General features: G+C 36.4%; 1 protein-coding gene across 1 annotated transcript; it reads left to right on the top strand.

Annotated features, from left to right (window-relative positions):
• The first annotated feature begins 851 nt into the window (after positions 1-851).
• On the top strand, positions 852-12,361 carry LOC120200531 (acyl carrier protein 2, mitochondrial-like). Its single transcript, XM_039201345.1, has 2 exons — positions 852-1,116; positions 11,910-12,361. Exons 1-2 carry the CDS (start codon positions 880-882, stop codon positions 12,084-12,086), a joined length of 414 nt encoding a protein of 137 aa, XP_039057276.1. The 5' UTR covers positions 852-879; the 3' UTR covers positions 12,087-12,361.
• The last annotated feature ends 641 nt before the right edge of the window (positions 12,362-13,002 follow it).

Genomic DNA, 13,002 nt, shown 5'->3' with positions numbered 1-13,002 from the left:
ACTCATTGTTTAGATTTTTGATTAAACATTCAAACGCTATCAAATATTAGAAAACTCCAAAACTCACAAAATGATGAATTTTATGAGTTAAAAAAATCTAAAATTTAAAATTGATAAATGATAATAAGACGAATTTATTAATATTAAGGTGACAAAAAATGAAGAATGTCAATTTTAAATAGCAGCTAAAATTAGGTGAAAAGATTATAATTTTAATGAAAAAAATGTTAAGATGAAATAAATAATATAATTTTTAACTTCTACATAACTATTAAAAGTGTCAACCTTCTGAACTCCAACCCGAGAATGCATGAACCGACCATTATAAGGTGTATACGAAACATCCTTGGTTACCATTGGGATGTTAAGGTTTCACACATCAACAGAGAAGCCAACACAGTTGCTGATGGCCTCGCCCACACAGGTACTAATGGAATTCTGAGACTCACCATCTTTCAACAACCACCGAGTGAAATTCAAACCCTTCTCAACGCCGAAGCTGCTGCTATGAATAATAATCCACTGCTAGTGTAGTGGTTTTCTTTGTAACCAACAAAAAGTGTTACGTCTTTGTATCGTCTAGAATTCAACTGTCCAATATTTTAATTAAATTCAAAATAAATGTTCAATATTTATTTTGAAACATTTTAAAGCTTAGTGCTACAATTATTATAAAATCTAAAGTTTATTGACTGACACTGTAGTTTACCCTAATAATGAATGCTACAGAAGGAATCACGACGTCGTATTTGGTATTGGTTTCTCAAATTTATGCGCTTTCCAACTCTGAAGCTACCATAGGTTACCATTTTCTCACAGCCAGAAGAGGTTTCAATTATAGAGGGAAGGGAAGAGAAGAGGAGAGAGCTCTCTATTGAAATGGCGGCGGTGAGAAGAGCCCTGCTAAAGCACGTGAGGGTGAACGCTACGCCCCTGCCCCTGCCCCTGCTCCTGCTCCGTTACCCCAAAACTACCCCTAACGTGATCTTTAATATTACCTTCAACGCCATACGCCGTTTCTCCGACGAGGTCATGGGTTCTTTCCTCGATAAGTCCGAGGTTACGGATCGCGTTGTCTCCGTCGTCAAAAACTTTCAGAAAGTTGATCCTTCCAAGGTCTTTACTTTTTTACTTCACTCTTTTTCTTTTCCCTTTTTTACCCTTGAATTCTTTTGGGTGTAGATTATTTGTGTATCATATGGTTTGGGAAAAATTGAACACCACGTTTGTAAACTAAATTAAATAAACTACAACATTAGAGTATTTATAGTTCGCTTTTAAGTATTGCCACACTCTTCTCTTAAAAAAATGGATAGTGATTTAATTCTGTATGTGATACTGGAAAATTTTATTTTTCTAGCTTTAGTTAAATAAATGCCTTCAAATTTATATCTTTAAGAGGGGAAATCAATATGAACTTTCTGAATTGATAAACCTGTACATAAGAAATTGTGGGAAATTTGTGTTTGGTTGTTTGGTCTATCATATGATTTCTGATCCATTTGATGTTGATCTCCGTGGCTAGTAATAAATTTGGCGTGCTTGAATGAACCATATACAATCAGGTAGGTTTTCAATTTCTTTCTGAAGTGCAGGAATAGGAAATAGGTTCTTTGTAGGCTGGAGCTGCTTTTTGTTGTGGGTTTGACATCAAATTGAAATAGTAAATTATCTGTGGCTGCATTGTTGGTTTAAGTTTTTGTAATATTAATGTTGTCAGGCTCGTGATTGACATACAAACAACAATGACTTCTATAAATATTGGATCAACTTAGTTGCTAGTTATAGTTTTACGAGTGTGTGATTTTAGATGTACTTGGAAAGAAGCTTTTTTAACATGCAAGTGGATCACTGTCTGTTGAGTGTTCTGCTACTTGGAAAGATACTTGTAGACAGAGAGGTGTAGCCAATTGGGAATTTAAAAGTTTATTGACAAGTAACACCTTACAAAAAATACTTGTCCAAGTTGGTGACACGGGAAATTCAAAAGAATTAAGTCAAGTTTTTAAATGAAAACATTGTTTCGTTTGTATCTCTTTTATCTTTACAAATCTAGATTATTATTGAATAATTAATTAATTAATAAATGAATATTAATATTAGAAACCGATAACTCCTTCTCTTGTCTACAGGTTTTTCTGTTATGATTTCTTCTAGTTGCATATGTATCTTCTTATTTCCCTTCCTTTTTGTTGCCTTGTATACATGGCACATGTGTCTTGACCATGTCAGGACAATGTTTTTCCTTCTCTACTGTGTCCCAGCATATTCTTACATATTTCAGCGTGTCGGCAGCGTACAAGGGGATTTCCCTGTGTCAGTCTTCATAGCATTTTCAATTTTGCTGATGTGTCTTTCTGTGAGGAAACTGTGAAAGACCACACAAAACTCTTGCTTTGTCATCCTAAGTGTTTTCCTTTTCCCTCATTTCCTTTGCTCAATATTGTAGACACCAAATTTTGACATTTTCCATTCAATTAAAATTATTATATTATATAATATAGTTATGTATTATATTTTATAATACACATATATTTACATATTATTTTACATTTTACAGGCCCAACAACGGGTGGCCCAAATGCCAGTCAGTAGCCCAGCTGGTCCAAACCCGTGACCCAAATAGCAGAAAACTAGGGTTTTCAAAACCCTAGTTCCAAGATCCATCAGCGCCGCGCTCCACTCACCGTGGACTCCTTGCCACTCACGCATCTCATCCAAGCCAACACCGTAAGCTTCCCTCATGTTCCACATCCCCAATATCGGTTTCCTCGGCAACAAACCAAATCAAGAAACGTGCAAAAAACAAAGACCAGTGTAGTTAGGACTCTAAAAATAGCATATTTTCTTCAGTATAAATATTGCATGTAACTTAGATGAGGGGGAGAGGTTTTTTTTTACAGACAATATCACACGAAAATGCTAGCAAATCCTAAAAGGAAATACGGGCATTTGTAAAGTTTTTGACAGAGAAATAAAAGAAAGATTGTCTTTTACCTTATTCGGTTGTTATTGTTGTATGCCTTCCAATTCTTGTTTTGTTTTTGAACCCGAATAACCCAAAAGTGGGTTGCGCCGATGATCGGAGGGGGAGGTGGTCGAATCTTTTTTTTTGGATCTACACCCCTACGAGGCGAATTTTGGAAAAATATGTTGATTTTCAGAACGAGGGTACAAGGATCTTTTGAAAAAATGAAAGCTTTTTCAATTTCGCCGCCGATGAACGGCGGCCGGCGAGGTAGCGCACGGCGGAGCGCGGCTGGGTTCTGGGTTCCTCATGATTACCGGCCACCTTTGTTCTTCAGCATGAAGAACAGATGAGAGCAAATAAAGAAGGGGGAGGGTGCTCTCGTGGAGAAGAAGAAATGAGGTTTTAAAAAATATATTGGCTTTTATAGTAAAGCCCACAACCCGACCCGATAACACAAGCGGATACGCGTGTTTTTGAATAAAATAGGGTAAACTACCCTTTTGGTCCCCTGATATTTCAGTACCTTTATTTTGATCCCAAAATTGAATTTAAACCCGATTTTCTTTTAATTTGGCCATTTGATTTGTTTTTCTTTTCAATTTAGCCCCTATTAAAAGTCAATTAGTGTTTTAGCTTTTAAATTTTATTTTATTTATTTTTTACATTATTTAACATATTACGTTTTTGTTTATTTTATTAGTATTATGGTATATTATATATGTATACGTTCCATACTTCATCGTATTTATATTAATAATTTTAGTTATTACTTTTGTGTATTATTGTTATTGTTAGGAATGTGATCTTAATTCCCTTAAGTCAAATTTTTTGCCGTGTAAACAGATTTTGGCATTGTATTGTTCAGGAAATTCAATGAAAATGGAATCCAATGCTGTAAATTTCTACTAAGTGGTTCCCACGTATATGTTACTTTATGACTATATTCCAACAAAGCAACAATTATTTTTTTTTTTGTTTCATTTTAAATTAACATAATTTTTTTGTTCTTTTCATCATACATTTATTCATTTGTTTATTGATTTCCTTTAGAATTTAGATTTTTTTTAAACCGTTTCCCCCTTCTTTTATCTAGCTTTTTTTTATTTATATTTTATTTTATTTTCTCATTTTGATTTATCTAATATTCCTTTATTATTTCCTATCTGACATTTTGACTTTTGAAGGTAATTTCATTCGATCAAAGGTAGGTACTTCGAATCGGATAATTTAATTTTTTTTTTATTTTCACAATTAAAGACAACCGACAAATTAATTGGTACCGAAAGGGCGGTTCAAGGGTGCTAATCCTTCCTTGACCGTAACCGACTCCCGAACCCGATACGTTTCTGGTACAACGCAGATCAGGTAAGATGGTGTCCGGCCCACCTAAATTCGTTTTAAAGTGGTCGGTGGCGACTCCAATCCACATTTTCAAGTCGAAGCCCAATTCCGGGACCCAACCGAAAGACGGTTACGACAGCTTGGCGACTCCGCTGGGGACCAGGTAAGTGAGTCAGGCCGAAATTAATTTTTGGTTATTTTTTTTATGTGAAAATGTTAAATTTTAATTTTAATTTATTTATTCGATTCCAATTATTTATCTTTGATTATTTTGTTTCAAATAAATAGTTGTACTGATGTTTTTTAATGATTTCAGATTTTTTTTAAAATTGTCATCTCTAAGCTCTAAACCCGAGCTCCAAACCCGTTTTAAGTGGGGTGAAAGCGACGCATTCGTGTGAATTTATTCACCGCATATGCCTAGCAAGTAGCCTTCGGGATTCATATACCTTATGTCTTCGTGTGAATTTATTCACCGTGCGGGCATAAGGGAATGTTTCCTCTCGAGTTTAACTTAGTCTACACAAGCCTGTGATGGGTTTAGGACTAAGGGTCTGGTAAGCCCAAGGGGGCACCAGCAAGGAGAACTCGGGTACCGTGTTTTAGAACCTAAACCGGGAGAGTACATGGAATTAGAGCCTACCCTAAAACATCATTCCAAACCCTATGCTGCTTTTATTTCTTACTTTACTTTCTGTTCAAAGCATGCGAATTAGATAAATATGCGGTTAGGATTTGTTTGAAATTAGCATGCGGGATAGAGATCATGTCCGGATAAGAATAATAAGCATGTGGGGTAGATATCATGTGGGGTAGAACTTTTCATTTTTATCATTTTTTATTATTATCCTTATCTCACTAATTTTTTTGTCCTTATTGAATTTTTTCTTTGGCATTTTTTTTCGCATCCTTAAAACGAGGTGTTGATCCACCAAAAATGTGTTTGTTAAACGTAAATAATCTGCATTAATGGACAAAGGGTTATAATACAAAGAGATAAAAAGCTCAGAAGTCCAACCGTGATCAAAGAATACTCAGAGGCAAATGTTGCAGGGGCAAGACGAGGAAATGGTTACTGACCTGGAGAGTCCTTTCAAAAATTACGAGAACAAGATGGTGAAACCCTAGCTAAGCCGGAGACCATCATTGATGAATTCCAAAAACAAGTCGACAAACTTCGGATGAAGGGTTCCAATGGCACTTTCGTTTGGAACGAGCTCGGCATAGAGTGAAGGCCGGAGATGCAGTCATTCGAGACCTTTTTTGGGGCAAGCAACTTATCACCCGCACAAGTTTAGCCAAAGGAACCGGAATGGTTCGACAGGATATTCAACCGGTGAAAAAACGAAAGACGAATCAACTTTCCAGAGGCTGTGCAAGATCTATACCATCAAAAAAGTTTTTGTCTCTTCAGACGTAACATTTTTGTCCCCAATAAGGATTATTCAGAATAATAGGCACATTTTTCGGATCAATGCCTCGAACATTTCATGCATCATACATTTAGACATGTTGTGCATTTTGTTACTTTTCTTTACATTCGCATTATGATTCCTTTTTTTTCATTGCATTCACATGTCTCATCAAAAATGAGAATATTCCGATCCTATGACATATAAGGAGCTTTACCAACAGTTGTTTGATGCACACGTGGTGTCCATGAAGCCCCGTACCCCAGGTAGTATGATGAGAACGCTCATTGCGAAAATCATAGCGGAGTCACAGGGTGCACTATCGAGAATTACTCCACCATCAAGAGAATCATACAGAAAATACGTAACAAGAATCGGATCGACTTCAACAACTTAGGGGCATCCAAGTGAGGCATATCATTTCATCATTTGAGCCATTCTGTTTGGATTTGTTTTTTCATTCTTTTCTCAAGTTTTTGCAAGGACTTTTAAATAAATTTATGTTGCTTTAATAATGGCGAGCAATAAATCACATTTGCAAACTTGCAATTCTTTGAATATCATTTGAATTAAGAAACTCTGTTAATGGTTCAAAGTTACGGATCTTTGACAAAGTAACATGATTTAAAAAAAAGGGACTTTGACCTTATCCAGAATATACCCTCAAACACCATACCCTGCTCTTGTAATTAACCAATATACCCTTTTCCTTTCATAAGGTGCGGACAACATGGGGCATCATTTGCATATGACAATTACTATGTTTTTTATTTAAGACGTTCAATAACGATGATGATCTTTACAAATGAAAGAGTCGAGTAGGTGAATCCAGTTTAGGTCAGTTGCTTGAAAATTGAACTCTAAAGATGAAATTTTGACTTTCAACAAAACACCTAGGCTATAACAGGTTCTTCTTGCCAATCTTAAGAAATTAAATCCGTAAAGCTGAGCTATTCCACTAAGGCAATTGGTTATAGAGGAAACTTGAAAGCCCTGGTCTTATGAGTAGATTACGTTCAAACTATGACATTGCTCGGACACTTGGCAATTCGGTGTTTGCTCCACTGCTCTTGTCAGGCTGAAAACTCTGTGATGAGATGAACCCTTCAGTGAACTTGATAAAACTGATTATAATGTTAAGTGGTCCCTCTAAAGCAATTGGTTAAACGCCCCGGCTTTATGGATCCAGTTTGCCAGATAACGACAAATTAAATCAAATTTATCTGAGTAAGAAATTTTCGGTAATGTTAAACTAAGGGAGTTAAGGAACACCTGTTATAGTCAACTACACACGAGCACTCAAGAATTTCATTTTTTAGACCGATATTTTTTGCACTGCCTTTGTTGGAGGAGCCTATAAAGCCTGAACAAATGGAAGATTTCAGAGGACAGAAATAAAATGTCTAGTAATTAGTCATTCTAGTTGCGTCATTATGTCCGCACCCAAATGAAATGCCAAATCATATTTCGATATTTAAAAATGACATTTTGGGTTACCAAAACCTTAGAAAGGAGGCCAACCTAAGGCCAACTCATCCATTTGAACATTTTTCAAAGAACTGTGACTCTAAAAGCATTAAAAAAGCTCTTGATTCCTTTGATATTCTTTGAACTCACGTTTACAATTTGAGTCAATTGCCAACAATATTTTACAACATTTTTCTCCTAAAACAAGAAAAAAGAGAAAAATATTTTTCAAACAGAGTAGTCTCAGATTTGAAAGGTCTGTAAAGCCAAAGCTCGAGAAGATAATGGGGCACGATCAATTCCATGAACCAGATTGGCAGGCAAGACGCGGGACTTCAATCCAAGAAATAAATCATAATTCATTCATGATTGCATGCATCTTAGACATACCTAGGTGCATCATATCCATCATTTTCAGCATACATGATTTGTTACAGCCTTTAGAGCCAATTTCAACTTCACAACGAAGGATATTGGACTCCAGACAACGCAAGTTCAACTTCACGACGAAGGGACCGCTGGTTGTCAATAACCAACTTCTCAATTTCAGAGCCAATTTCAACTTCACAACGAAGGATATTGGACTCCAGACAACGCAAGTTCAACTTCACGACGAAGGGACCGCTGGTTGTCAATAACCAACTTCTCAATTTCAGAGCCAATTTCAACTTCACAACGAAGGATATTGGACTCCAGACAACGCAAGTTCAACTTCACGACGAAGGGACCGCTGGTTGTCAATAATCAACTTCTCATTTCAGAGCCAATTTCAACTTCACAACGAAGGATATTGGACTCCAGACAACGCAAGTTCAACTTCACGATGAAGGGACCGCTGGTTGTCAATAAACAACTTCCCAATTTCAGAGCCAATTTCGACTTCACATCGAAGGATATTGGACTCCAGACAACGTATGTTCAACTTCACGACGAAGGGACCGCTGGTTGTCAACAAATTTTCCCAATTTCAGAGCCAATTTCAACTTCACAGCGAAGGGTATTGGACTCCAGACAACGCAAGTTCAACTTCACGACGAAGGGACCGCTGCTTGTCAACAACAACTTCCCAATCTCAGAGCCAATTTCAACTTCACAACGAAGGATATTGGACTCCAGACAACGCAAGTTCAACTTCACGACGAAGGGACCGCTGCTTGTCAACAAAATTTCATTCAGAATCAATTTCAACTTCACAACGAAGGATATTGGACTCCAGACAACGCAAGTTCAACTTCACGACGAAGGGACCGCTGGTTGTCAATAAACAACTTCCCAATTTCAGAGCCAATTTCGACTTCACAACGGAGGATATTGGACTCCAGACAACGCAAGTTCAACTTCACGACGAAGGGACCGCTGGTTGTCAATAAACAACTTCCCAATTTCAGAGCCAATTTCGACTTCACATCGAAGGATATTGGACTCCAGACAACGTATGTTCAACTTCACGACGAAGGGACCGCTGGTTGTCAACAAATTTTCCCAATTTCAGAGCCAATTTCAACTTCACAGCGAAGGATATTGGACTCCAGACAACGCAAGTTCAACTTCACGACAAAGGGACCGCTGCTTGTCAACAACAATTTCCCAATTTCAGAGCCAATTTCAACTTCACAGCGAAGGATATTGGACTCCAGACAACGCAAGTTCAACTTCACGACAAAGGGACCGCTGCTTGTCAACAACAACTTCCCAATCTCAGAGCCAATTTCAACTTCACAACGAAGGATATTGGACTCCAGACAACGCAAGTTCAACTTCACGACGAAGGGACCGCTGCTTGTCAACAAAATTTCATTCAGAATCAATTTCAACTTCACAACGAATGATGTTGGACTCGAGACAACACAAGTTCAACTTCACAACGAAGGGACAGCTGGTTGTCAACAAACAATTTCCCGGTTCCAGAGCCAATTTCAACTTCACGACGGAGGATATTGGACTTGGAACAATGCTACTTACTTGGATTTCAACTTCACGACGAAGGATATCCAATTCCAGACTCAACTTCACAACGAATCGGCCGCCCGCGGTTTCAACTTCACGACGAAGGGAATCGTGCATACAAGCAGCATCCATATTTAGATTGGATTTCAACTTCACGGCGAAGGATATTCAACTCAAAGAAGGAGTGTCTGTCAACACACTTTCTAGTTTCAGAGTCAATTTCAACATCACATCGAAGGATATTGGCCTCGAAACAACGCAACTTGCATTGGATCTCAACTTCGTGACGAAGGATATCCAATTCTCAGGCTCAACTTCACGACGAATGATTCATGCTCAGAATTTTCCAGTTTTGACTCAACCTCACGACGAGGGAGTCATTTCGTGATTCATATTGACAAACCAGTTTCAATATCGGATTTCAACTCTACGACAGAGGATGTTCGATATGACCGAAATTTGTGTCTTTAATCTTTGCTCTATTTTCGTTACACGATAATGAGCAAAGAGGGGCAGCTGTAGACACCAAATTTTGACATTTTCCATTCAATTAAAATTATTATATTATAATATAGTTATGTATTATATTTTATAATACACATATATTTACATATTATTTACATTTTACAGGCCCAACAACGGGTGGCCCAAATGCCAGTCAGTAGCCCAGCTGGTCCAAACCCGTGACCCAAATAGCAGAAAACTAGGGTTTTCAAAACCCTAGTTCCAAGATCCATCAGCGCCGCGCTCCACTCACCGTGGACTCCTTGCCACTCACGCATCTCATCCAAGCCAACACCGTAAGCTTCCCTCATGTTCCACATCCCCAATATCGGTTTCCTCGGCAACAAACCAAATCAAGAAACGTGCAAAAAACAAAGACCAGTGTAGTTAGGACTCTAAAAATAGCATATTTTCTTCAGTATAAATATTGCATGTAACTTAGATGAGGGGGAGAGGTTTTTTTTTACAGACAATATCACACGAAAATGCTAGCAAATCCTAAAAGGAAATACGGGCATTTGTAAAGTTTTTGACAGAGAAATAAAAGAAAGATTGTCTTTTACCTTATTCGGTTGTTATTGTTGTATGCCTTCCAATTCTTGTTTTGTTTTTGAACCCGAATAACCCAAAAGTGGGTTGCGCCGATGATCGGAGGGGGAGGTGGTCGAATCTTTTTTTTTGGATCTACACCCCTACGAGGCGAATTTTGGAAAAATATGTTGATTTTCAGAACGAGGGTACAAGGATCTTTTGAAAAAATGAAAGCTTTTTCAATTTCGCCGCCGATGAACGGCGGCCGGCGAGGTAGCGCACGGCGGAGCGCGGCTGGGTTCTGGGTTCCTCATGATTACCGGCCACCTTTGTTCTTCAGCATGAAGAACAGATGAGAGCAAAATAAAGAAGGGGGAGGGGTGCTCTCGTGGAGAAGAAGAGAAATGAGGTTTTAAAAAATATATTGGCTTTTATAGTAAAGCCCACAACCCGACCCGATAACACAAGCGGATACGCGTGTTTTTGAATAAAATAGGGTAAACTACCCTTTTGGTCCCCTGATATTTCAGTACCTTTATTTTGATCCCAAAATTGAATTTAAACCCGATTTTCTTTTAATTTGGCCATTTGATTTGTTTTTCTTTTCAATTTAGCCCCTATTAAAAGTCAATTAGTGTTTTAGCTTTTAAATTTTATTTTATTTATTTTTTACATTATTTAACATATTACGTTTTTGTTTATTTTATTAGTATTATGGTATATTATATATGTATACGTTCCATACTTCATCGTATTTATATTAATAATTTTAGTTATTACTTTTGTGTATTATTGTTATTGTTAGGAATGTGATCTTAATTCCCTTAAGTCAAATTTTTTGCCGTGTAAACAGATTTTGGCATTGTATTGTTCAGGAAATTCAATGAAAATGGAATCCAATGCTGTAAATTTCTACTAAGTGGTTCCCACGTATATGTTACTTTATGACTATATTCCAACAAAGCAACAATTATTTTTTTTTTGTTTCATTTTAAATTAACATAATTTTTTTGTTCTTTTCATCATACATTTATTCATTTGTTTATTGATTTCCTTTAGAATTTAGATTTTTTTTAAACCGTTTCCCCTTCTTTTATCTAGCTTTTTTTTATTTATATTTTATTTTATTTTCTCATTTTGATTTATCTAATATTCCTTTATTATTTCCTATCTGACATTTTGACTTTTGAAGGTAATTTCATTCGATCAAAGGTAGGTACTTCGAATCGGATAATTTAATTTTTTTTTATTTTCACAATTAAAGACAACCGACAAATTAATTGGTACCGAAAGGGCGGTTCAAGGGTGCTAATCCTTCCTTGACCGTAACCGACTCCCGAACCCGATACGTTTCTGGTACAACGCAGATCAGGTAAGATGGTGTCCGGCCCACCTAAATTCGTTTTAAAGTGGTCGGTGGCGACTCCAATCCACATTTTCAAGTCGAAGCCCAATTCCGGGACCCAACCGAAAGACGGTTACGACAAATATGTTTTGAAATGATAAAAAGTATCATTTATTAAGTTACTATGAGTGCAATTTCTGGTAAGTTCTGTCCTATTTACAAAGACTCGAGTGTGAGTGTTAGGCGGTACGGGTATGAATTTCTTCCATGTGTTATAATATATTTGAAGGATTCTTGGATTGTCCTTTTGTGGTATCAATGTCTGGATATGCTGAGGAATGAATATTCTTGGGTAGTTGTTACATTCTGTTTGGTTTTTCCCATGTTGCAGGTTACCCCAAATGCCCATTTTCAAAAAGATCTCGGGTTAGATAGTTTGGACACTGTGGAAGTTGTGATGGCCCTTGAAGAAGAATTTGGGTTCGAGATACCTGATAATGAGGCAGACAAGATCAGCACAATCAATCAGGCTGTCGAGTTCATTGCTTCTCACCCTCAGGCAAAGTAGATGAGAAAATTATGATATTTTGCTCTTTCTTATTCTTTATTTTCACTTTGTTCACCTGAGACATGGAAGTTGAAACTGCATTGGATAATTCTCTAATCACATGGCATGAACACATGCTTTTTGTATCCGCCTGATTGGTGTTTATGATATTTACCGCTTTGGATGCTGCTGGTCCAAGTCATAAAAATGTAACATTTTGGTGTGAAGTGACGTTTCGTCTGTTTGCCTCGACAGTATTTCATTTTGAAGTAATAAATTTAGATATTTGGGCTACAGTTTCATCCTTTGTCATCGCTTGATTTCTTTCAGGACTATAGTTGCATATGTCATTGCTTGAGATTAAAGTTTTTAAATTAAGAATAATGTTTTCTTTTGGTAAAGATGATAAATACAATACAATATATGTTCAAGGATAACTCTCAATTTTTTGATATTGAACGCTCACAATCCTTGGTATCTATGGTACTCAAACTTAGGTCTTCAAGAATAGCAACAATTCCTTTATCACGAAAGCTATTTGGTTCGTGCATATAAAATATTTTTAAAATTCATATATATATATATATATATATATATATATATATATATATATATATATGTGAACGGTTTACATTTAATATTTAATATGTTAAAAATATTCGTATTAAACTTTGTTAATATTATATTCTTTTAATATTTTAGATCTAAATTTCATATTATAGTTTTACACATGCTTATAATTTGATAAATATACTTTAAATATGTTTATTGTCAAATTAGAAGTAATCCTTTTATTAAAAAGAAAATTCATGTAGAATTGTTTCGAAACTGTAGTACTCTTCTTTCTTTTTTCTTTACAATTTGTATCAATTTTTTTTCTTTAATTTTGTTTAGCCGATGGCGGCATCGATTTTGATAATGGTTACCGATCGTCGGT

Source organism: Hibiscus syriacus, unplaced genomic scaffold (assembly GCF_006381635.1).
Source record: "Hibiscus syriacus cultivar Baekdansim isolate YM2019G1 unplaced genomic scaffold, ASM638163v2 tig00006113_pilon, whole genome shotgun sequence".
Taxonomy (NCBI): Eukaryota; Viridiplantae; Streptophyta; class Magnoliopsida; order Malvales; family Malvaceae; genus Hibiscus; species Hibiscus syriacus.
Note: the sequence above shows the minus strand (reverse complement) of the source record. Positions and strands in the feature narration are given on the sequence as shown.

Coding starts and splice junctions, on each gene's coding strand:
- LOC120200531 (XM_039201345.1), top strand. CDS start 880: ATGGCGGCGGTGAGAAGAGCCCTGCTAAAGCACGTGAGGGTGAACGCT. Junction 1,117..11,909: donor AGAAAGTTGATCCTTCCAAG/GTCTTTACTTTT, acceptor CCCATGTTGCAG/GTTACCCCAAATGCCCATTT.